The following is a 26,144-nucleotide window of genomic DNA, read 5'->3' on the forward strand; positions in this document are numbered from 1 at the left end:
TAAGCCTGGCACCCCCGCCCGATGTCAGCCCGGTCCCTGGCCCGGTCCAAACCGGACCGGCCAGCCCCTGGCCCGATCGACCGCCCCCCAGGCCGGCCGTGACCAAGTCAGTCTCGACCAGATCCCGATCTGGGTCGGTTATTATTGTATTTTCTCGACTTCTGGTCGTCCTGAACCCCTATATAAGTGCCCAGGACGTCCCCATAATAGGTTTAGATCACGTTTAAGATAAACCCTAGTTCATAGTGTGATCTACTGTTCCATTGGGAATTAGACGATTGCAATTTACTGCTTCGTGGTCGGCGGCTATGTGGGCAAGTGTGTGGAGTTGCGAATATCTTGCAGGGTTGAGGGCTGTTGCATTGGCAGCAGGAATCAATCGAGAGACTTCGTCGGCGTCATACAAGTTGTCTCCACCTCCTCATCGTGTTATCTCCGCTGTGTTCATCGTGTGTTCATCACCACCACCGTGCTTACTAAGAAGATCGGGCAACCCCTTATCAGGGGCACACGACTGCTATTTCCATACTGGTCGCGCGTGCCTTTGCCCGTCCGCTTTCAATATATTGAGCTGATGAGCGCGAATCAGCCAAAATACTAGATGCGTGTCTTATTTTCAGCACGCTGCTACTATCAGCTTAGTAGTAGCCTGCCCTTTTTTGGGCATCCTGCTACTAATCTTAGGTTTTGCCCCCTCCCCTTGTGGATAGTTTTCAAAAAGATCATAGAAAATGATAGAATAGTTAAAACTAAAATTGTTTGAGATGGCCATGTGTTATGTCAACTAGTTTTAAGGAAGTTAACAAACATTAATTTTAATATATTACATAAAATGATGTCATGTTTCGGGAAAACGAATTTTCTGGTTGCATACGACCTCCGATGAAAATAAATTTATATGAAAAAAAAAGGTTGCTGGAAACCCACTCTGGGCCTTGTTGTGGTTGTTCCACACTTTTGGGTGTTGGTTGTTGCGCTAGCGGTATTTGACGGGCCATTGGTGTTTTTTTTTTTGAGGACATGACGGGCCGTTGGTGGTAGCAAAAGCTGAAGGCGTGGCCCCAGAACTGACGGGCCGACATGCGTAGTGCAAGCAGAGGCGCCGCAACAACGGCTACATCGGATCCGCAATTTTAGCTTCGAAATTTCACGGCCGCCCCTCCCCTGATTGATCCCCTTTTCCCCAATCCCCAATCCCCTCGATCCAAGCCAACTCCATCTCCTACCTTCCCTCCAAGCTCAAAACCCTAACCGCCGCCGTGCCGCGCCGCGCCGCATGGCGACGGCGACGCCCTTCCCCACCCGCGACCCACGCCTTCTCCAGATCATAGCCAATGTGATGTATGCTCTCCCGCCAGCACCACCAGCCCACGGAGGAGCCGGGGTACTTGATCCGCAGGACGACGGCACTCAAGCGCGGCGACCAGAGATCCCTCGTCCTGGCCGTGGCGACGAGTCGCGAGGAGAGGTATCTCGTCCTGCCCGTGGCGGGGAGGCCAGGGGCGATGAGTCGCGAGTGGAGGTACCTCGCCCTGGCCGTGGCGAGGAGGCCAGGGGCGACGAGCCGCGAGGGGAGGCATCTCGTCCTGCCCGTGGCGGGGAGGCCAGGGGCGACGAGTTGCGAGGGGAGGTCCCTCGTCCTGCCCGTGGCGGGGAGGCCAGGGGCGATGAGTCGCGAGTGGAGGTACCTCGCCCTGGCCGTGGCGACGAGGTCAGGGGCTTCGCGACGCGAGAGGACCTACCTCGTCCTGGCTGTGGCGGTGATGGAAGGCGCTTCGCCTTCGCGCCGCGAGTGGAGGTACCTCGCTCTGGCCGTGGGGAGGAGGTCAGGGGCTTCGCGCCGCGACAGGACGTACCTCGTCCTGGCTGTGGCGGTGATGGAAGGCGCTTCGCTTTCGCGCCGCGAGTGGAGGTACCTCGCCCTGGCCATGGGGAGGAGGGCAGGGGCGTCGCGCCGCGACAGGACGTACCTCGTCCTGGCTGTGGCGGTGATGGAAGGCGCTTCGCCTTCGCGCCGCGTGTTGAGGTACCTCGCCCTGGCCGTGGGGAGGAGGTCAGGGGCTCCGTGCCGCGAGAGGACGTACCTCGTCCTGGCCGTGGCGGTGATGGAAGGCGCCTCGCCTTCGCGCCGCGAGCGGAGGTACCTGGCCCTGGCTGGGAGGGCAGGGGCGTCGCGCCACGAGCGGAGGTGCTTGGCCCTGGCGGGGAGGGCAGGGGCGTCGCGCCACTGCCGCAGTACTCCTCCCGCTCTGGCTCCAAGATACTGGAGGGCCTTCCCTGTCTTGGCGGTCAAGAACGCGAAGCACAAGGAGCCAAGGCGATGGGCAGCACTTCTCAGTACGACAAGGATAACAGAGTCGACATCATCACTTCAGTAGGGCTGCGGCAAGGATTCGTAAGAAGCAGTTTGGCTCCTGGAGGCTTGCTGCACGAGGAGGTCAACAAGAATCAGGGCAGCGATCTTGGAAGCATGCCGCCAGAACTGGGCTGCACTGGCTGGGCAGACTGTCAGGCTCTGCCAACTTTGGATGCCCAAGGTAAAATGACCATCATACATGATCTCCAGTTCGGATCCATCAGTAGGATTAGTGAAGCTCTGCTCAATGCAAAGGGCCCAATTTCTCTGCTTAGGCTCGATACCATTGTGTTTGACTCTGAGCAGTTAGAGAGCTTGTTCAAATTGCTTGTTGCCAGTAAAGTTGAAGAAGTAATCCTAGTCAACAGGACCTGGCCACAGAAAAGCCTTGAGTTCCCGATTAACAGTACCGATAACACTGGCATCTTGAGGTTAAGAATCTGTTTCTTCAAAATATCAGAGATTTTTGCATCCGAATTCGATAATCTGCTTCTTCTGGACATAGCGCATTGTTTGATCAAATCAGAAGACCTTAAGAATCTTGTGCTCAAATGCAAAAGACTGCGAGAGCTTCACCTAGGCTACTACCATGAAGATCTGTATCTTCGCTCGCAGACTCTGGTGATACTACAGATTTGGTATTCAGAAATTAATGTCATTGAAATCGAGCATGCTCCAGAACTTAAGAAGATCACAGTCTCGGCAGTACCAAAGAGATCGCAGAAGCTGCTTTTGGTACGTATTGACAACTCTCCAGATCTTCAAACCATGGTTGGAAACATCTCCAACCAAGCTATCAGCTTCAAATGTCACGACATTAGAAGGGTAAGCGACTGTTGATTTTCTGATGGTTTATTCGCTACAGTACATTGTTTCTTATTTATGCTTTACTGGAACAATGTTGGACTAGAAGAACTGAAAATTTTGGCCCCCCTTCCAAATGTATATGTTCTGAAAGCGCAAGAGAGTAGGAGATGCTCCTTACCTTATGAAATGGCTGTGTTATAATTTCTGAAGTATATAAAATATTGCAATATTTCGTAAGGTAAACTTTGATCTGTTATAAACTTGTTTCTGTAGATATGTCCATGCACCAAGAATTTTAATAAATAACCAGTATTTTGGTTCTGTGTGACTATGTAGGGAACTTCGTTGATGCCAAATCTGAAGAATCTTTACATTGGTGTTTGTCTATCGATGGTCAACGAGCGAAAATATCTGTTAAACGTCTTCAAATGCTTTAATCGCCTCAAGAAGCTAACACTCTGGGTAAGAGCCCGAACTTCTGAATCTGTTAATAGTCTGCTGTGGGGTTCTGCAAATCTTTTCCACTACTTCCGGATTTCAACCTCTTTAAGTGTCCTGTTCATGCTTGTTATGGATCTATTTGTGATGGCAGGTATAGCATGTAGCAGTAACTAATGGGATCTGCTCAGTTCATTTCGTGAAATCTAGTGTTGTTTTTTTACTCATAATTGGGAATATATGTGCTAAATCGTACGTGTTTAATATACGGTAAGATCTAAGATTGAGGAGCTGGACTTTATAGTCGGGATTGTTGATCAGTCTTTGGGAGGACCTTTCTGATGATCTGATCTGTTGCATCAGTATCTGCAGGATGCTGCTAGACTAATTGACTGCATCTAATAGTTGCAAACTTATTCTATGTTTGAAACTGTAGAATGCATCTTAAAAAGAACAATTTGTTACTTATGCTAGATTTTCAGTGGGCATATCAGATAAATTTAGTCCCATAGCCAAAAGCAGGATGTAGGTGAAAAAGTTCGTCCTGGTTTGTTATTTTTAGTACTACTTTTTTCCTTTATTCATTGATTGCTGTTCTTCACATTTTGAAACCTCTATGCTCATCAATCTGGCTTAGCCGATTCTACTTTTCCTGGTTCAGCAAATCCATGTAGTAATCCTCAGAACTAGATTTGAAATCACATGATTTATGTAATTACATCATGCTTTATGATTGTATTTAACATTAATATTACTGCCTTACACCATTATTTACTTACATTGAAAGGGATTAAAAGGTTTACGATTAGTGATCATGCAACATAACTTTGGCTCTTTCAATGCTTAGTTACGTAACTGTTTGTGCTTTTCTGAATAACTCGACAACAATATCAAACTGCTAGCACGGACATATCATTGATTTGCAGTTGATTTAGATCAAAACTATCCAGTGAGCAGCCATAAGACAATTTTTTTCTTATTTGCCTGCGATATGGTTTGTCGGTTGTTAATTAATTTTCAAGCATCTATTGTTTTTTTAATAGAGAATGGATGATGTACCAAGTACAGAAGCTGATAATGCCTTAGTTGATGATTGGTCTGAGGAGATCAAAGCCTGTGAAGTTGTTAATCATCTTCATTATTTGAAGATGGAAGGGTTTAAAGGAGGGGAGTACGAGCTTTCTATTGCTTCAGGTTTTCTGAAGTACTCTTCATCTCTTAGGCACCTGCTAATTGTATCCGACAAAGAAGATTCACTGCAGAGAGCGCAGAATGCTTTTGAACCCCCAGCCCATGTAACTGTGATATATCAGAAGTCCCTAGTTTCTGGAATATAAAAGTAAAGGTAAGTTTATAAAAGATAACATGTTGCCATCTATTTCTGGATGTTTAAAATAGTATCTTTTATATATCTGAAACCACACTTTGACACTAGATAGCTGTATTACCTAACTAGTACAACAAGATTACTAACCAGTAGATAAGGTACATATATATCAATCTAATGACTGCTTTGAACAATACTAGTGATTACTGGTTAGTAGGTATGTATGTGTACATCGATGACATACGATCTTTTCATTGCATAAATGCAGACGATTCAAGCTGGAAAACTGACAAAGTGAGTCTCAGAACCACCATTATGAAGTGTCCAGATACTCGTTTGGAAAGATGGACCTGTCAGCTCAATTTCTGAAACATTGACCTTTAGGGAGTCAGAATCATTGTAAATTCCACAACGATTGTACGCCTGTAAATGTTACTTTGAGGGTTTGCAGTCACTGGCTGCATCCCTGTGTTGGTGACAACGATTGTACCACTTGTAAATGTTACTTGATGATTGTTCCAGTCACTATGCATCTCTGTCTTGGAGCTTGTACAGTTGTACTAATGGCTGAAGACTCGGTAGTATTTCTTTGATCAGATTCACATTAGGAAGAAGTAAATGGATGTTTTTTGTGCATGAAGATTTGTAAAACAGGCGTTACTCCACTTTTGGTCACCTTTTATTTTACATAGAACTTGAGAGTTGGTAGCAGTGGCTTGCTGAATCTGTTGTAGGGCTACTTATTCCTACTTTTGTTTGTAGCGCATGAAACTGTCTCCTGTCGTATGTTTTGTTGCTTAACTGCTAATTGTTTCTTTTTTATTTGAGAACTTACTTCATACAGGGTCGAGGTATCCACCTTCAAGCTTTCAGAGTATGAGAGGTAAAATATTCCCAGGTTTCAGGCTTTTGATATTCTCAAGATGCATGATACTGGTGTGACATGAGTTGTTAATTGGACAACAACCATATTGTTCTTTATAAAAGAAAAATCTAGCAGAATGTTATTCAAGGCTTTGGAAGTACTGACCACTGCAATTCAATGTCGATCAGAAAGTTGTGTGCTCGTTTACTGACACACATGCTTGTGTTTCTTGAAAGCTTTATGAGATCCCTGATCTATTCCTAGTCTTTGTCAGGAAGGAAACAAAAATACAGTCTTTGTCAGTTGGAGTAGGCGTATACGCTTGTAGGAAATGAAAAAGCATGAAAGCAAGAATACGTAGTAGCTCCCAGTCCAATATTTTGCTACACCTAAGGATGCTTTACGGAATTTGTACGCCCTGACTAGAATCGCTGAGGCGCTGAAGGAAAGAAATTAAAGGAAAATGGAGGACGTGCCGCTAACTACGGAAGGGGAATCTGGAGGCAACTCCACTTGCCGTCGTTCAGAGATCGACCACGCCGCCGACCTGCTTCCATCCCAAATCTTCGTGAACGGCCGGGCCGTGCCATGCGCAGGTCGTTCAACTTCTTCTCAACTTCTGTATATTGAAGATTGCTCTGATAATGTTGAAGAACACAACTAGCTTCTGCAGCTCTTAGGCACCGATGAACTAAACAGACGTCTGCTCTGAATCAGTGTTCCACCGAAAAAAAGACAAGAAACAACATAAGGAATTTTAGATCCGTCAATTATTCATGATCACAACAAACGTGATGTTACAAGATGCGTTTCAAGAGGTGCATGAAGAGCTTGTTTCTCCGTTTAGGAAAAAATAGGTCCGAGTTGAAGTTTTCAATATGTAAAAAAAAAAACTTCAGTTTTTGAGATACTCCAGTTTTCAAAATCACCGTATTACTTGGAACCAAATGCCTTAATGTATACAATACTTCGTACTTTTACAAAGCGAAGTATTCCTAGAAAAAAAACTGAGCTCACAAACGGATCCTCACGTTCAGCGGGGGCTCAAGGGAAACTACAGGTAATTAAGGTACTCCTTTTAATAGAGCACTGAACCAAAGCATTAACATTCCGTAAACACACGTGATCCTCACATCATAGCCATCCCCTCCGGTTGTCCCAATTTCTGTCACTTTGGGCTCGGGTTCCGGACAACAATATATGTATACAACTTGCAGGTATGATAAAAAACAATAATTATCATCATGAATCAATAACATGTTCAGATCTGAGATCATGTTACTCGGGCCCAAAGCGACAAGCATTAAGCATATCAAGTTGCAACAATGTTAAAAATACTAACACCGGATACTAGGCACTATGCCCATAACAATCTTATAGCTATTACATGACCAATATCATACAATCCCTACCATCCCCTACAGCCTACAACGGGGAATTACTCACACATGGATGGGGGAATCATGAATGGTTGATGGAGAGGTGTCGGTGATTGGAGTTTCTGGTGGCGGCGGAGCAGCGGAACTCTTTCTGGAAAAACGTCGAACCCCCGGTATTTTGAGGTCAGGGGCTTTATATAGTATGAAGGAGAGGTCGAGGGGGTGGCCGAGGCGGCCAGAACACCCCTAGGCGCGGTCAAGCCTGGCCCGCGCCTAGGGCAGGTGTGGGCCCCTCGTGGCCCCCTCTGTCTCGTCTTCTGGCTCTGTGAGTCTTCGGGTGAAATATGAGTTTTGCGATATTTTCCGGGAATTTTTCTGAAAGTTGGATTTCTGCACAAAAACGAGAGTCTAGAGCAATTCTGCTGAAAACAACGTTAGTCCGTGTTAGTTGCATTTAAAACACACAAGATAGAGGGCAAACAACAACAAAAGTGTTCAGGAAAGTAGATACGTTTTGGACGTATCAACTCCCCCCAAGCTTAGCTTATTCCTTATCCTCAAGCAATTCAATGACAACTGTGCGATAAACGAAACTTTCACGAACCTATTATTGATTTCGTACATATATATTCTCATTACATGATCAAATACTTAGACAAGTCATAATAAGAATCATGCAACTGCAGTTACTCGATAGTTATGCAAGCTATGGAAAGATACCAACACAATATTAAACAACATGAAACATAAGTGTCTGCAAGATTGCAATGTTCATAACATGATATGATAAAGTGTTATTTCGCTTGCTCTTATTTGTGGAGCAAAACATAAATGCCAGGACACCTCTGAAGTTCAAGAGAAGACTAGAAGTAAAAATATCAAAAGATTCAAGCATCACAGTTATACCACAACTAATCTTATTCTGGGACAAGCACATTAAACTAAGAATGACAGCTATGCTTTCAAGAAGGTGCTCGAGGAAAGGATGGTAACTCAACATTAAAGTATAAGATTTGCCCTACGCAAAGGAAAGCAAGATTACTCATGTGCTACACCTTTTCATTTTGAATGCGATAGGAATGTTGATTTTTTTTTATTTTGAGAGGTATGCATGTCTATGTCAACGACTGATATTAAATGATTTATCATCCCTTCATATAGTGACATTGATATGTCTCAAACATATCTATAATATTTGATGATACATACTTATTTTACACCAATACATATATGTTTTGCTCATACTTCGTTGCACTTTTATATATTTTCCGACACCAACCTATTAACAAGATGCCACAGTGCCAGTTTTTTCTGCTGTTTTTGTATTTCAGAAAAGTTCCCGCCAAAATCCGCATAATATCGATTTTAGAAGACGCACCTCCTCCTGTGCTTCCGGTCCCTGCTCCGCCGAGTATCTCACCACCTTCTACTCCTTCTTCACCCACCAGACCCCTCTCTCCTCCCTCACCTCCTTCTCCACCCTCCCCATCTTCCTCTCCCATGTCCCCTTCCTCGCCTACGGTGCTCCCTCCCTACCCTTTTCACTACTCCCGTCGTCCACGTGAGGATGATGATGCTCCTACTGATATGCCCTCCACCTCTGGTGTGATGCCCTCTCCGTCTGAGCCGACTCATCATCTTCGTGCCCGTCCTCATCCTCCTCATGATCGCTATTCTCCCACTCACTACGGTCTCTCTGCTATCCTTGAACCAACCTCTTATCGGGATGCTGTTGCTCATCCCGAATGACAGCTAGCGATGACTGAGGAGATTGCTGCTCTTGAGCGTACTGGCACCTGGGATGTTGTCACTCCTCCTCCCTCTATTCGTCCCATCACCTGCAAGTGGGTCTATAAGATCAAGACTCGCTCCGATGGTTCTCTTGAGCGCTACAAGGCTCGTCTTGTGGCTCGCGGCTTTCAACAGGAGCATGTCCGTGACTATGATGAGACCTTTGCTCCAGTGGCTCACATGACCATTGTTCGTACTCTTCTTACCGTTGCTTCTGTTCGTCACTGGTCTGTCTCTCAGCTTGATGTGCAGAATGCTTTTCTTAACGGTGAGTTACGTGAGGAGGTATACATGCAGCCACCTCCTGGGTACTCTATTCCCGATGGCATGGTCTGTCGTCTCCAACGCTCTCTCTATGGCCTTAAGAAAACCCCTCGTGCCTGGTTTCAGCGTTTCGCCTCTGTGGTGACCTCTGCTGGTTTTGTCCCCAGCGCGCATGACCCTGCGCTCTTTTTCCACACCTCTTCTCGTGGTCGGACTCTCCTTCTTCTTTATGTCGATGACATGATCATCACAAGTGACGACCCTGAGTACATTGCCTTTGTCAATGCACGTCTTCGTGATCAGTTTCTCATGACTGATCTTGGTCTTCTTCGCTACTTTCTTGGGATTGAGATTTCTTCTACCTCTGATGGCTTCTATATCTCCCAGAAGAAGTATATTCAGGACCTTCTCACTCGTGCCGCTCTTGGTGATGAGCGCACTGTTCAGACTCCTATGGAGGTCAATGTCCATCTTCGTTCCACTGATGGTGATCCTCTTCCGGATCCGACTCGCTATCGTCACTTGGTTGGGAGACTTGTCTACCTTGCTGTCACCCGTCCTAACATCTCCTACCCGGTCCACCTGAGTCAGTTCATGTCTGATCCCACTAGTGTCCACTATAGTCATCTCCTTCGTGTCCTCCGTTATCTTCGTGGTACTATCTCCTGTCGTCTCTTGTTTCCTCATTCCAGCTCCTTACAGCTCCAGACCTACTCAGATGCTACCTGGGCTAGTGATCCATCGGATCGCAAGTCTCTTTTTGTCTACTGTGTCTTTCTTGGTGGTTCTCTCATTGTTTGGAAGACCAAGAAGCAGATTGTAGTCTCTCGTTCGAGTGTCGAGGCTGAGTTACGAGCGATGACTCTCTTGACGGCAGAGGTGAATTGGTTACGCTAGTTATTGTAGGACTTTGATGTTTCTGCTGACGCACCGACTCCTCTCTTATCTGACAGTACTGGTGCCATCAATATTGCGCGTGATTCGGTGAAGCACGAGCTCACCAAACACATTGGCGTTGATGCCTTCTTTGTGCGTAATGTTGTGCCGGATCAAGTTATGGCTCTACAGTATGTGCCTTCCTAGCTACAGCTTGCTGATTTCTTCACGAATTCCCAGACTAGAGCACAACATGGGTTCTTTCTCTCCAAACTCAGTGTTGTATAGACTCCTTTACTGTATATTCCCAGTGTATGAGGGACTTCCCTGTATATTGTAACTCATGTACATGTATTGGCCTTTGGCCCCCCTGTGAATACTAGTTGTCCATTCTCAACAGCCTTCTCTTTTATACATCCAGGTTCATGCTTATCGCCCCTATTGTTATGTTGTACTCAATACTCTTTTTTTTTTTGCTGCTGCTGGTGTAATGTATATAATCAGAGGTTAAGCCAAGTTAGATTTACTGACGTTAAAATGGTTAAGACAGCTTGTTTATGACTGATTTAGGGACCTTATCTCTTAATTTATTGAACAAAGTGAAAACCCATTCCACACAAATTGACAAAATCATCTCAATTTAAATTGCAGCCTCATATCCTAATGTAAAATTATTGTATAAGTGTTATTCGTTCTACATATTACTTGTTATACAAAAAAAAACTCTCAGTGGGTGCTGATTTAAAAAATAATCTCCTTGAAAGTGTGAAGCATTGCTGTACTGTTAATTTACATTTTTTCTTAGAGATGACGGGCGCAGCAAAGCGCGCTTCATGTTCTAGTGTAACACAATACAGAGAGAGATTGTCGCAATACACTTGTGTCAAAATTATCTGTTATTTTGTTATTCTTTATAAGATCACACCAATGGACACTGAAGTGTTTGCATGTCATCTCCCAAGGCGGCAGTACATACCTTGCTGAAGAGAAAATTCAGAAAATTCGGGAGAGCAATTTGTACCCTTGAGAAGGGGGTGCTAAGCTCGTCATTGAGGTTGCTAGGTTTGCCGTGGAGCCGTCTCATAGAGAGCTCTGCAACCAGATCGAGCCCGTAAGCATGATGGACTTGCGGCTATTCCCACTTCATGAATCCCAAAAACAAATCAGCTTAGAGCATCTCCAGCCGCGTCCCCCAAGCGTCCCCTAAATCGCGCCGAATCGAGCGTTTCGGGGACATGTTTTGTTCGTGCCGCGTTTGGGGGACGTCGCTTCCCAGCCGCGTCCCCCAAACGCCTCCCCCAAATAAATATTGGTGCATGAAAATAAAAGTTTTCATTCAATTTTGATTATATATTACAAAGTTTGAATGAAAACGGCTAGATTTCATCTAAACCTAGCCTACTGACCGCCCGGCGGTGCGTTCGACGGCCCCGCCCCGGCGTCGCCTGCCCTCCGCCGCAGCTCTTGCTGCGCGCGCCGCCTCTTCGTGCGTAGGGCGGTGGCCAGACGCCGCTGCTCCAGCACCGCGTCGACGTCCGCCCTCCCCTGCTGCACCGCCTGGAGGAAGAGCTTGACGGCACGACGAATCTGCGCCTCTTCGCGGGCACGTGCGTCGTCCTGGAGCTTCTTCTCCGACTCGAACGACTCGACGAGCGCCCTGCTGATCGGCCGTCTCGTCCGGGTGTGGCCCGTCGTCGTCGGACCACTCGAACTCGTCGTCGTCGTCGTCGTCGTCGTCCTCCACCTCGGTCTCCTCCTCCTCCGCCTCGGCCTCCTCCTCCTCCACATCCGTTGGCGCCTCCATCATCGCCGCCGCCAACGCGTCGGCCTCCGCCGCCAACTCGTCCGCCCGCCTCGCCAAGGCCGCCTTCGTTGCCGCCAGCACCGCCTCCCGCTGCCGACGCTCCTCCGCCGCCAGCTGCTACTGGCGCTCGATCGAGTCCCGCCGCCGGCGCTCGATCGCCTCCCGCCATTCACGGTACAACGTGTCCTGCTCCTCCTGCTGGCGGTGGAGCTCATCAGCTCACCGCTGCTCCATCACCTCCGTCTGGCGCCGTTGCGCCTCTTCTGCCGTCGAGGCGTCGAACACCGCATTGGTGTCCGCCGTCGTCTGCTCGTGCCACGCTGCTGCCGCTGCGGCCTCCTCAGCTGCGGAGGCAGGGGCGTAGAACGCCGCGTGCGCCGCCTCACGCCGCTGGCGGGCCTCCTCCTCGAGTACCTTCCGCCGCTGCTGACGAGAGCCAGGCCAAAGCAGCATCCCTCGCCGCCGCTCATCCCGGGCGGCGGGGTCGATGTCGACCTGCGAATCCAGGACTGGAAGTGGAGGATACGGTGGTGGAGGGAACTGGCCAGCGTCGGGGAGGTTCACCATTGCCACTGGTGGTGGAGGAGACGGCGGTGGAGCGACGAGGGCTGTGTTTGTTGCCGTCGGCTACTAATTACGCCGGGAGGCCTTTTATAGACGCTGGCGTCGGGAAGAAAGCGCGGGAAGAGAGCGCGGGAAGAGGCGAGAAGAGGCGGGAAGATCGCGCGGGAACGGGCGGTGGCGTGCGAACGCCGGCGACGCGTGGAGTCTGCGCAGCACCGACGGGATGTCTCGCCTGCCCCTCCGTCGCCATTAAGGCAAAGATGCCGTCGCGCGATTAACTTCCGCCGCGAGGTAGGCGACGGTTAGGTCCAAACTTGAATGAGTCGCTGACGGGTCGGCCCCGCCACTCCCTGCCTCGCTTTTCGTTGTGTCCGGCTGATACGTCTCCGACGTATCGATAATTTCTTATGTTCCATGCCACATTATTGATGATATCCACATGTTTTATGCATACTTTATGTCGTATTTATGCATTTTCCGGCACTAATCTATTAACGAGATGCCGAAGAGCCAGTTGTTGTTTTCTGCTGTTTTTGGTTTCAGAAATCCTACAAAGGAAATATTCTCGGAATTGGACGAAATCAACGCCCAGGGTCCTATTTTTGCACGAAGCTTCCAGAAGACCGAGGGGGAAAGGAAGTGGGGCCACGAGGCGCCGCCACAACAGGGCGGCGCGGCCCAGCCCCTGGCCGCGCGGCCCTGGTGTGTGGGGCCCTCGTGTGGCCCCCCGCGTTGCCCTTCCGCCTACTTAAAGCCTTCGTCGCGAAACCCCCAGTACCGAGAGCCACGATACGGAAAACCTTACTAAGACGCCGCCGCCGCCAATCCCATCTCGGGGGATTCTGGAGATCGCCTCCGGCACCCTGCCGGAGAGGGGAATCATCTCCCGGAGGACTCTTCACCGCCATGGTCGCCTCCGGAGTGATGAGTGAGTAGTTCACCCCTGGACTATGGGTCCATAACAGTAGCTAGATGGTTGTCTTCTCCTCATGTGCTTCATTGTCGGATCTTGTGAGCTGCCTAACATGATCAAGATCATCTATCTGTAATTCTATATGTTGTGTTTGTCGGGATCCGATGGATAGAGAATACTATGTTATGTTGATTATCAATCTATTAAATATGTGTTGTTTATGATCTTGCATGCTCTCCGTTATTAGTAGAGGCTCTGGCCAAGTTTTTGCTCTTAACTCCAAGAGGGAGTATTTATGCTCGATAGTGGGTTCATGCCTCCATTAAATCTGGGCAAAGGATGTAAAGTTCTAAGGTTGTGGATGTGCTGTTGCCACTAGGGATAAAACATTGATGCTATGTCCGAGGATGTAGTTATTGATTACATTACGCACCATACTTAATGCAATTGTCTGTTGTTTTGCAACTTAATACTGGAAGGGGTTCGGATGATAACCTGAAGGTGGACTTTTTAGGCATAGATGCATGCTGGATAGCGGTCTATGTACTTTGTCGTAATGCCCAATTAAATCTCACAATACTCATCATATCATGTATGTGCATGGTCATGCCCTCTCTATTTGTCAATTGCCCAACTGTAATTTGTTCACCCAACATGCTATTTATCTTATGGGAGAGACACCTCTAGTGAACTGTGGACCCCGGTCCATTCTTTACATCTGAAATACAAATCTGCTGCTATTGTTCTTTACTGTTCTTTGCAAACAATCATGATCCACACTATACATCTAATCCTTTGTTACAGCAAGCCGGTGAGATTGACAACCTCACTGTTTCGTTGGGGCAAAATACTTTGGTTGTGTTGTGCAGGTTCCACGTTGGCGCCAAAATCCCTGGTGTTGCGCCGCACTACATCTCGCCGCCATCAACCTTCAACGTGCTTCTTGGCTCCTCCTGGTTCGATAAACCTTGGTTTCTTTCTGAGCGAAAACTTGCCGCTGTACGCATCACACCTTCCTCTTGGGGTTCCCAACGGACGCGTGTTGTACGCGTATCAAGCATATTTTCTGGCGCCGTTGCCGGGGAGACCAAGACACGCTGCAAGGGGAGTCTCCACAATCCAATCTCTTTACTTTGTTTTTGTCTTGCTTTACTTTATTTACTACTTTGTTTGCTGCATTATATCAAAACACAAAAAAATTAGTTGCTAGTTTTACTTTATTTACTGTCTTGCACTCTATATCAAAAACACAAAAAAATTAGTTACTTGCATTTATTTTATCTAGTTTGCTTTATTTACTACTGCTAAAATGGCTACCCCTGAAAATACTAAGTTGTGTGACTTCACAACCACAAATAATAATGATTTCTTATGAACACCTATTGCTCCACCGCTACTACAGCAGAATTCTTTGAAATTAAACCTGCTTTACTGAATCTTGTTATGCGAGAGCAATTTTCTGGTGTTAATTCTGATGATGCTGCTGCCCATCTCAATAACTTTGTTGAATTGTGTGAAATGCAAAAGTATAAAGATGTAGATGGTGACATTATAAAATTAAAATATTTTCCTTTCTCTTTAAGAGGAAGAGCTAAAGATTGGTTGCTATCTCTGCCTAAGAATAGTATTGATTCATGGACTAAATGCAAGGATGCTTTTATTGGTAGATATTATCCCCCTACTAAAATCATATCTTTGAGAAGTAGCATAATGAATTTTAAACAATTAGATAATGAACATGTTGCCCAAGCTTGGGAAAGAATGAAATCTTTGGTTAAAAATTGCCCAACCCATGGACTAACTACTTGGATGATCATCCAAACCTTTTATGCAGGACTGAACTTTTCTTCGCGGAACCTATTGGATCCAGATGCTGGAGGTACCTTTATGTCCATCAATCTTGGTGAAGCAACAAAGCTCCTTGATAATATGATGATTAATTACTCTGAATGGCACACGAAAAGAGCTCCACAAGGTAAGAAGGTAAATTCTGTCGAAGAAACCTCTTCCTTGAGTGATAAGATTGATGCTATTATGTCTATGCTTGTGAATGGTAGGACTAATGTTGATCCTAATAATGTTTCGTTAGCTTCATTGGTTGCTCAAGAAGAACATGTTGATGTAAACTTCATTAAAAATAATAATTTCAACAACAATGCTTATCGGAACAATTCTAGTAATAACTATAGGCCATATCCTTATAATAATGGTAACGGTTATGGTAATTCATATGGGAATTCTTATAACAATAATAGGAACACACCCCCTGGACTTGAAGCTATGCTTAAAGAATTTATTAGTACACAAACTGCTTTTAACAAATCTGTTGAGGAAAAGCTCAATAAAATTGATATTCTTGCTTCTAAGGTTGATAGTCTTGCCTCTGATGTTGATCTTTTGAAATCGAAAGTTATGCCTAATAAGGATATTGAAAATAAAATTGTTACTACAGCAAATGCCATCCAAGTTAGAATTAATGAGAATATAAGATTGATGGCCGAATTGCATGCTAGGTGGGAAAGAGAAGAAAATGAAAAACTAGCTAAAGAGAATAATGTAGCTAAAGTTTGGACTATTACCACCACTAGTAATGTTAATGATTCACATGTTGCTGCACCTCCTACTATCAATGGTAAAATAATTGGTGTTGGCAATGTTACTACTTCTAGTGCAAAGCGTGCAAAATTGCCTGAAACTGCTAAAACTGCTAAAACTGCTTGTGGTAAAACTGCTGAAATTTTTTCCAACATTGGGGATGATGATCCCATTGCTTTAGATTATAATGGTTTGGATTTTGATGATTGCCACGTCTCTGAAGTTATAAAGTTCTTACAAAAACTTGCTAAGAGTCCTAATGCTAGTGCTATAAACTTGGCTTTCACAAAACATATTACAAATGCTCTCATAAAAGCTAGAGAAGTGAAACTAGAACGTGAAGCTTCTATTCCTAGAAAGCTAGAGGATGGTTGGGAGCCCATCATTAAGATGAAGGTCAATGACTTTGATTGTAATGCTTTATGTGATCTTGGTGCAAGTATTTCCGTTATGCCTAAGAAAATTTATAATATGCTTGACTTGCCACCATTGAAAAATTGTTATTTGGATGTTAATCTTGCTGATCATGCTATAAAGAAATCTTTGGGGAGAGTTGATAATGTTCGCATTACCGTTAACTATAATCTTGTCACCGTTGATTTTGTTGTCTTGGATATTGAATGCAATGCATCTTGTTCCATTATATTGGGAAGACCTTTTCTACGAACTGTTGGAGCTATCATTGATATGAAGGAAGGTAATATTAAATATCAATTTCCTCTCAAGAAAGGTATGGGACACTTCCCTAGAAAGAGAATGAAGTTACCTTTTTATTCTATTATTAGAACAAGTTATGATGTTGATACTTCGTCTCTTGATAATACTTGATATACACTTTCTGCGCCTAGCTGAAAGGCGTTAAATAAAAGCGCTTATGGGAGACAACCCATGTTTTTACTACAACACTTTTATTTTATATTTGAGTCTTGGAAGTTGTTTAATACTGTAGCAACCTCTCCTTATCTTAGTTTTGTGCATTTTTGTGCCAAGTAAAGTCGTTGATAGTAAGGTTCATACTAGATTTGGATTACTGCGCAGTAACAGATTTCTTTGCTATCACGAATTTCGACATGCCTCTCTGTAGGTAGCTCAGAAAAATATGCCAATTTACGTGCGTGTTCCTCGGATATGTACGCAACTTTCATTCAATTTGGGCATTTTCATTTGAGCAAGTCTGGTGCCTCAATAAAATCCATCTTTACGGACTGTTCTGTTTTGACAGATTCTGCCTTTTATTTCGCATTGCCTCTTTTGCTATGGTGGATGAATTTCTTTGTTCCATTAATATCCAGTAGCTTTGTGCAATGTCCAGAAGTGTTAAGAATGATTGTGTCACCTCTTAACATGTGAATTTTTATTGTGCACTAACCCTCTAATGAGTTGTTTCGAGTTTGGTGTGGAGGAAGTTTTCAAGGATCAAGAGAGGAGGATGATACAATATGATCAAGGAGAGTGAAAGCTCTAAGCTTGGGGATGCCCTGGTGGTTCACCCCTGCATATTTTAAGAAGACTCAAGCGTCTAAGCTTGGGGATGCCCAAGGCATCCCCTTCTTCATCGACAACATTATCAGGTTCCTCCCCTGAAACTATATTTTTATTCCATCATATCTTATGTGCTTTGCTTGGAGCGTCGGTTTGTTTTTGTTTTTGTTTTCGTTTGAATAAAATGGATCCTAGCATTCATTGTGTGGGAGAGAGACACGCTCCGCTGTTGCATATGGACAAATATGTCCTTAGGCTTTACTCATTGTATTCATGGCGAAGGGTGAATCTTCTTCGTTAAATTGTTATATGGTTGGAATCGGGAAATGCTACATGTAGTAATTCTAAAATGTCTTGAATAATTTGATACTTGGAAATTTTTGTGCTCATGTTTAAGCTCTTGCATCATATACTTTGCACCTATTAATGAAGAAACACCTAGAGCTTGCTAAATTTGGTTTGCATATTTGGTCTCTCTAAAGTCTAGATAATTTCTAGTATTGAGTTTTGAACAACAAGGAAGACGGTGTAGAGTCTTATAATGTTTAAAATATGTCTTTTATGTGAGTTTTTCTGCACCGGTTCATCATTGTGTTTGTTTCAAATAACCTTGCCAACCTAAACCTTGTATCGAGAGGGAATACTTCTCATGCATCCAAAATCCTTGAGCCAACCACTATGCCATTTGTGTCCACCATACCTACCTACTACATGGTATTTCTCCGCCATTCCAAAGTAAATTGCTTGAGTGCTACCTTTAAAATTTCCATTCTTTACCTTTGCAATATATAGCTCATGGGACAAATAGCTTAAAAACTATTGTGGTATTGAATATGTACTTATGCACTTTATCTCTTATTAAGTTGCTTGTTGTGCGATAACCATGTTTTCTGGGGACGCCATCAATTACTCTTTGTTGAATATCATGTGAGTTGCTATGCATGTCCGTCTTGTCTAAAGTAAGGGAGATTTACCACTTTAATGGTTAGAGCATGCATATTGTTAGAGAAGAACATTGGGCCGCTAACTAAAGCCATGAATCATGGTGGAAGTTTCAGTTTTGGACATATATCCTCAATCTCATATGAGAACATTAATTGTTGCTACATGCTTATGCATTAAAGAGGAGTCTGTTATCTGTTGTCTATGTTGTCCCGGTATGAATGTCTAAGTTGAGAATAATCAAAAGCGAGAAATCCAAATGCGAGCTTTCTCCTTAGACCTTTGTACAGGCGGCATAGAGGTACCCCTTTGTGACACTTGGTTAAAACATGTGTATTGCGATAATCCCGGTAATCCGAGCTAATTAGGACAAGGTGCGGGCACTATTAGTATACTATGCATGAGGCTTGCAACTTATAAGATATAATTTACATGATACATATGCTTTATTACTACCGTTGACAAAATTGTTTCATGTTTTCAAAATAAAAGCTCTAGCACAAATATAGCAATCGATGCTTTCCTCTTTGAGGGACCTTTCTTTTACTTTTATTGTTGAGTCAGTTCACCTATCTCTCTCCACCTCAAGAAGCAAACACTTGTGTGAACTGTGCATTGATTCCTACATACTTGCATATTGCACTTGTTATATTACTCTATGTTGACAATATCCATGAGATATACATGTTATAAGTTGAAAGCAACCGCTGAAACTTAATCTTCCTTTGTGTTGCTTCAATACCTTTACTTTAATTTATTGCTTTATGAGTTAACTCTTATGCAAGACTTATTGATGCTTGTCTTGAAGTACTATTCATGAAAAGTCTTTGCTTTATGATTCAGTTGTTTACTCATGTCATTACCATTGTTTTGATCGCTGCATTCATTACATATGCTTACAATAGTATGATCAAGGTTATGATGGCATGTCACTCCAGAAATTATCTTTGTTATCGTTTACCTGCTCGGGACGAGCAGGAACTAAGCTTGGGGATGCTGATACGTCTCCGACGTATCGATAATTTCTTATGTTCCATGCCACATTATTGATGATATCTACATGTTTTATGCATACTTTATGTCGTATTTATGCATTTTCCGGCACTAACCTATTAACGAGATGCCGAAGAGCCAGTTGCTATTTTCTGCTGTTTTTGGTTTCAGAAATCCTACAAAGGAAATATTCTCGGAATTGGACGAAATCAACGCCCAGGGTCCTATTTTTGCACGAAGCTTCCAGAAGACCGAAGGGAAAGGAAGTGGGGCCACGAGGCGCCGCCACAACAGGGCGGCGCGGCCTAGCCCCTGGCCGCGCGGCCCTGGTGTGTGGGGCCCTCGTGTGGCCCCCCGCGTTGCCCTTCTGCCTACTTAAAGCCTTCGTCGCGAAACCCCCAGTACCGAGAGCCACGATACGGAAAACCTTACTGAGACGCCGCCGCCGCCAATCCCATCTCGGGGGATTTTGGAGATCGCCTCCGGCACCCTGCCGGAGAGGGGAATCATCTCCCGGAGGACTCTTCACCGCCATGGTCGCCTCCGGAGTGATGAGTGAGTAGTTCACCCCTGGACTATGGGTCCATAGCAGTAGCTAGATGGTTGTCTTCTCCTCATGTGCTTCATTGTCGGATCTTGTGAGCTGCCTAACATGATCAGGATCATCTATCTGTAATTCTATATGTTGTGTTTGTCGGGATCCGATGGATATAGAATACTATGTTATGTTGATTATCAATCTATTACCTATGTGTTGTTTATGATCTTACATGCTCTCCGTTATTAGTAGAGGCTCTGGCCAAGTTTTTGCTCTTAACTCCAAGAGGGAGTATTTATGCTCGATAGTGGGTTCATGCCTCCATTAAATCTGGGACAGGATGTAAAGTTCTAAGGTTGTGGATGTGCTGTTGCCACTAGGGATAAAACATTGATGCTATGTCCGAGGATGTAGTTATTGATTACATTACGCACCATACTTAATGCAATTGTCTGTTGTTTTGCAACTTAATACTGGAAGGGGTTCGGATGATAACCTGAAGGTGGACTTTTTAGGCATAGATGCATGCTGGATAGCGGTCTATGTACTTTGTCGTAATGCCCAATTAAATCTCACAATACTCATCATATCATGTATGTGCATGGTCATGCCCTCTCTATTTGTCAATTGCCCGACTGTAATTTGTTCACCCAACATGCTATTTATCTTATGGGAGAGACACCTCTAGTGAACTGTGGACCCCGGTCCATTCTTTACATCTGAAATACAAATCTGCTGCTATTGTTCTTTACTGTTCTTTGCAAACAATCATCATCCACACTATACATCTAATCCTTTGTTACACCAAGCCGGTGAGATTGACAACCTCACTGTTTCGTTGGGGCAAAGTACTTTGGTTGTGTTGTGCAGGTTCGACGTTGGCGCCGGAATCCCTGGTGTTGCGCCGCACTACATCTCGCCGCCATCAACCTTCAACGTGCTTCTTGGCTCCTCCTGGTTCGATAAACCTTGGTTTCTTTCTGAGGGAAAACTTGCCGCTGTACGCATCACACCTTCCTCTTGGGGTTCCCAACGGACGCGTGCTGTACGCGTATCACCGGCGTGCCCGGAGCGTCCCCTGTGGGACGGGGACGGGCTCGGGGCACCGGACACCGAGCCGCGCCGGACAAAAATGGGCTTTGGGGGACGCGGCTGGAACGGATTTTTGGTCCGGCGCGCCCCAAATTGCTTTGGGGACGCTTTGGGGGACGCGACTTGAGATGCTCTTAATCTGGGCCTTTTAGTTGAACATGTGCTCTTGAGTACTCTCTCCGTCCTAGTTTGTAAGTCACAATTTTTGAATATCTTTGCCCAAGGTACTAGCTGATTGGGTCTCATTTTTTCTCTCTTTTTGTTGAACATGTGCTCTTGAGTACTACTTTCATATGTGAATTGCCATTCACTACTAAAGTTTCCTATTATAGTACATAATTAAGTTGAAGAATGGCCATTCAACAAAGGAAAATTCTTAGTATCACCCGGGGGATGAGTCCTCCCGATCCCCCGCTTTCTTTGCCCGCCGCGTGTCCACGCACGTGGAGAGATAACAAGGGGGGCCACCTTCTCGTTCTGCCCGGAGTAGTCTCCCAGCGCTCGTCAGCGGCTTCTGCGCGCACTGGAAAACTGCTCCCAGTTCTCGTCCCCTTCGACGCGCCTCCCTCTCAGACCTCCTCTCTGCTCGCGTAGCTCCGTTCACCGGCCGCCGCGCTGTTACTGAACCACCCCGCTGCTCGACGCCCTCCTCTACTCGCGAGATTGCCGCCGCTCCCAGCCGGAGCCATGCGCTGGCCGCAGCTCCGCCCGCCGCCTCGTGGCCAAGCAGGGTCGTAGCCAGGACGACGACGAGATCCACCTCCTTGAGGTCTAGATCGACGCCGGCAAGTCCATACCGGAGGCCCACTGCGCTACACGTCCGTCGAGGCACCCCCGCTGCTACTAGCAGCGCACCCCATTGGGCGTTGCTACAATCGGCCGGCGATTCTGCTACAACCACTCGCCGGCTCTGCTACAACCCGTCGGCGTCTCTACTACAACCCGACGCCGGCTCTGCTACAACCGTCCGACGGCTCTGCTACAACCTGTCGGCACCTCTGCTACAAGCCGCTGCCGGGTCTTCTACAACCCGTCGATGTCCCTGCTACAACCACTCGCCGGCGTCGCTACGACCTGTCGGCACTCTGCTACAACCTGCCACCGGCTCTGCTACGACCCGCCGCTGTCCCTGCTACAACCACTCGCTAGCGCCGCTGCTCGCCGCCGGTCGCCGTCACTCAGCGGTGTGAACCGGCAACGGCCGTGCTACGACCAAGGACGATGCTGCTGCGAACTTCGACGACATTTGCTGTCAAGGGCGGCACCGGCGATAGAAGCTTCTCTGCGTGAGTGGAGGCGACCAGGAGCGGCGATGCTACCGGGAGCCTCCACGTCGCCGGCGTTGCTTCAAGCAGGAGTCGCGGGTCTGTTCCTTAGGGGTTGGGAGGAGGGAGGAGGTAGACGATCCGCATTTTGTTTTTGCACCTGAGCCCGTTGAACCGGATCTGACGGTTAGCCCCGTTTCTACCGGACGGCTCCCGCACCGGGGGATCGGAGGATTTGATCCCCCGGGGACGCTCAGCGCTTTCCTTCAACAAAATGACCCATCATATTTTATTTCAATAATAATACGGAAGCGGTGTTTTGGAACATGGGAGCATATGCTCCCTATATTTTGAAATGCATCTTACACATATTTTAAATTTCAAAAAAAATGAAACAAAAAATGTGCACGTACATTTTAATGTGCTACATGCTCACAAAGTCGTTTCATAAAAAATGAAATTATCATGTGACGTGTGTAAAAAAGACAAAATTCAGTGCTGAAAACAATGCTTTTCACAGGATAAGTTTTCTCTTTTTTACATAGGCCACAAAAAATATTATTTTTTCGTGAAACTTGACCCATACACATATATTATGGAGATGTACCTGTAGAATTTTTTGTCAAAAATTTTCCACACTTCGAAATATGTTTTGTTGGTAGAGGGAGCATACGCACCCGGGAGCCGAATTGAATTTCCGATACACCTGTCTATGTGATTGCTTTCATTTTCACCTACTCACTATTTGGTCCAGCAAAGAGATTCCATTTAGTGCAGCCCAAGTATTGATTTCGTACATATATGTTTCGCCCAAGATCAAAAACCTTGTGCCGGTAAGGATTTAATCACATCATGCAAGCAAAAAAATAAAAACATGTACCCTCACATATTAGAATTGGGCAACTTTTATGATACCTTCTACTGGTAATAGAGAGGCAGCAGTATGAATTGGCCCAACAGGCCCAACAAACAATATATGTTGTGCTTTTTTCCTTCTGTTAATACCTCTTCGGAACCTGCCTCTGGCCTCTCGTCCGGTCGTCCCCATCTCGGCCAGACGACAACGTCGATGCCGCCGCCGAGAGCCTATCTCGGGACTCTGGCGCGAACTCCATTCCCGACGGAGCCATGGACCGGTTCTATGGCATAGTGAGCCGCCTCTGACGTATCGGCAGCGCGATGGCGGGCCACCGCACCTCTTAGTGGACGGACAGAGAGGGCAGGAGCAGCTGGAGTTCTTGGTTGCTTGCGTGCTCGATCAGCTCTGCTGGGAAGCTAGGAGATAATAATGCAAGATGAATTGTAGAGGTAGTTAAGTGGGCGAACGAAATTTGGATCGATCGATCCTCACAACTCCCAAGTCTTTGAAACCACTATTTGTTGAGCAGACACTACACAACATCGTCATCTTCTATCGCATATCCATGACATGCGTGGAATTGGTGCTGAACGATTTGTTCTAGCTAGCTATCATCGTATATGTCCTAGCGTAGCATCAAATCTGGAGAATTCCAATTTCACCGCGCCGCACTCTACCTCAGCTCAACCTTGCCTTGCGTATGGGCAGTTCTCATGGCGGCTCGTCCTCTGCTCACTCGACCGACGGTGCGACATGCCGGCGAGGTCCCGGCAGGATTGTACTTGGTAGATGCGACACTGGTTTGCAGGTGGACAGCGGCAGCGCAATCTCCCTCGGTGAGCTTTGCAGGTGGACAGCGGCAGCGCAATCTCCGCCGGTGAGCAGAGCTGATCTGAATTTTGCACAACAGTAATAAGTTGGGTCTATCGGGCCGGGCCTATCTACGTTTTTTTTTCTGGTGCCATTTTTGGCACAAGTATAAATTGAACTGGTCATGTTTTTGACACAAGTATGAATTTTTGTGGACCTTTAGATGAACCAAAATGAAGGGCTATTATTCATTTCAGGGTACCACAAAACCCCTCTAGAATTGCATTCACTTAGTCCTGCTGATTCAGTACATCATATGTGGCGGTAGTCTGATGGGAAGGAAATCGCCGGACCGCTCGCCCACCCTCCATTACTTTTCATCCAACAGCCCTTGTTGCCTATTTTTCTTTGGAAAAACCAATCCCATTAACCCGCACGTTGCACGGCCAAATGATTTTCGACCGGTAAGAGCAACTCCACCAGCATCCTCGATAGCGGTCCCGATAGCATTTTAGGGGCCGGCAGCTAAAATGGGCTCGCATCGGTGCGCCCCAAACGGCGCCGGCCAATTTTCGAGCCCAATAGAATCGTCGGCAACCCCGTGCCGGCCCTTCGCCAAGGGCGTGAATCGGACGCGCCGGCACCTCGCGGCACGTCTGGATACGAGTGTGGGGTCCGGCCAGACACACCGATTTCCCACCTTCTACACACGCCCGAGCCGACTCCCACCCGTCTAGATCGCCACCGTCGCCGTCGCCGCTGCGCCCCCTGCTTGCAATAGACACCGCCGACTGTCTAGGAACCACTGTCCATCGACACGGCCGCCACCCCCTCGACCGGCGGTCGTAGTTTCGCCGGGAACAGAGCTCGCCGCCACCGCGATAGTATCGCCCTGCCCGCAAGGTGTTCGTCCGATTGCCGCGATGGACAGCGACGACGAGATGATGGTGCAGCTGTTCACGGAGGAGCAGAACGCTCAGGCTGTTCGGCGGCAACAGCAACAGCTGATTCTGACGAACATGCTGCTCGTTCGCCAGCCTTTCTTCGCCGTGCCTCGGCGTGGCGGCTCAAAGCCAGGCAAGAGGAGGAACATCAACCGGCATCGTGAAGCCGGCGTAATGCTGCTTGACGCCGACTACTTCAACGACGACGTGACTCATTCGCCGAAGGAATTTTGGCGCCGGTTTAGGATGAACAAGGAGCTGTTCTTGAAGATTGTCCACGGCGTCAGGGAGTACGACACGTACTTCATGGCCAAGAAATATTGCACAGGTTTGTGGGGCTTCACCTCAATTCAGAAGTGCACTGCTGCAATGCGCTGTCTTGCATACAGAGCTCCTCCAGATACAACCAATGACTACCTACGGATGGCAGAGTCGACGTGTATAGTGACTCTCTATAGGTTCTGCCGAGCCATCATAGCGTTATTTGCTAAAGATTATTTGAGATCACCAAGACAAGATGATACAGCTCGGATCCTGCAAAAGAATGCAACAAGAGGGTTTCCTGGGATGCTCGGAAGCATTGACTGTATGCATTGTGGCTGAAAGAATTACCCTTTTGCTTGGCAGGGAATCCACAAGGGGCATACTGGTGAGTGCAGTGTCATTCTTGAGGCGGTGGTAGACCATGAGTTTTGGATTTGGCATGCATATTTTGGCATGGCAGGAACAAACAATGATATCAACGTGCTGCAACGCTCTCCGGTGTTTGCCAGGCTAGCTGAGGGACAAGCTCCTGCCGTGAACTTTGAGGTAAACGGCCACGCATGCAACAAGGGGTACTATCTAGTTGATGGTATCTACGCAACGTATGCTACATTTGTGAAGATAATTCCCTCTCCATCAAACGACATGGAAGCCTATTTTGCAACATGCCAAGAAGAAGCACGCAAGGATGTTGAGCGTGCTTTTGTGGTGCTTCAGCAGCGTTTCGCCATTGTCAGGTATCCTGTTCTCACTTGGACCGAGGCACCGATGTAGGAGGTGATGAACGCATGTGTGATCATCCACAACATGATCATTGAGAGCGAGCGCGACGAACCTGTGCAGGATGATCATCCATTTGATTATCAAGGGCCACTAGCTGAGGTAGAGCATGTACCCCAAGAATTTGATATTTTTTTTCATATGCACAATGAAATTCGAGATGCAGGTGTCCATGCACAGCTGAAGGCGGATCTAG

General features: G+C 46.4%; 2 protein-coding genes across 2 annotated transcripts; both read left to right on the forward strand.

Moving 5' to 3' along the window:
* Positions 1–1,164: 1,164 nt before the first annotated feature.
* LOC127299349 (uncharacterized) lies at positions 1,165–5,645 on the forward strand. The gene is made up of 4 exons (XM_051329301.2): positions 1,165–3,181; positions 3,500–3,625; positions 4,645–4,946; positions 5,197–5,645. The coding sequence occupies exons 1-3, from the start codon at positions 1,277–1,279 to the stop codon at positions 4,936–4,938; spliced, it is 2,325 nt and encodes a 774-aa protein (XP_051185261.1). The 5' UTR covers positions 1,165–1,276; the 3' UTR covers positions 4,939–4,946; positions 5,197–5,645.
* A 19,259-nt stretch (positions 5,646–24,904) lies between these two features.
* Positions 24,905–25,557, forward strand: LOC139831501 (uncharacterized). Its single transcript, XM_071820792.1, has 2 exons — positions 24,905–25,490; positions 25,532–25,557. The coding sequence occupies exons 1-2, from the start codon at positions 24,905–24,907 to the stop codon at positions 25,555–25,557; spliced, it is 612 nt and encodes a 203-aa protein (XP_071676893.1).
* Positions 25,558–26,144: the final 587 nt, after the last annotated feature.

This window comes from Lolium perenne, chromosome 5, assembly GCF_019359855.2.
Source record: "Lolium perenne isolate Kyuss_39 chromosome 5, Kyuss_2.0, whole genome shotgun sequence".
Classification (NCBI taxonomy): Eukaryota; Viridiplantae; Streptophyta; class Magnoliopsida; order Poales; family Poaceae; genus Lolium; species Lolium perenne.

Bases quoted from the DNA above. Each gene is read 5' to 3' on its own strand.
- LOC127299349 (XM_051329301.2), top strand. From the start codon at position 1,277: ATGGCGACGGCGACGCCCTTCCCCACCCGCGACCCACGCCTTCTCCAG. The intron at 3,182-3,499 runs GTAAGCGACTGT...GTGACTATGTAG, and splicing joins AATGTCACGACATTAGAAGG to GGAACTTCGTTGATGCCAAA. The intron at 3,626-4,644 runs GTAAGAGCCCGA...TTTTTTTAATAG, and splicing joins TCAAGAAGCTAACACTCTGG to AGAATGGATGATGTACCAAG.
- LOC139831501 (XM_071820792.1), top strand. From the start codon at position 24,905: ATGGTGCAGCTGTTCACGGAGGAGCAGAACGCTCAGGCTGTTCGGCGG. The intron at 25,491-25,531 runs GTATGCATTGTG...TTTGCTTGGCAG, and splicing joins GATGCTCGGAAGCATTGACT to GGAATCCACAAGGGGCATAC.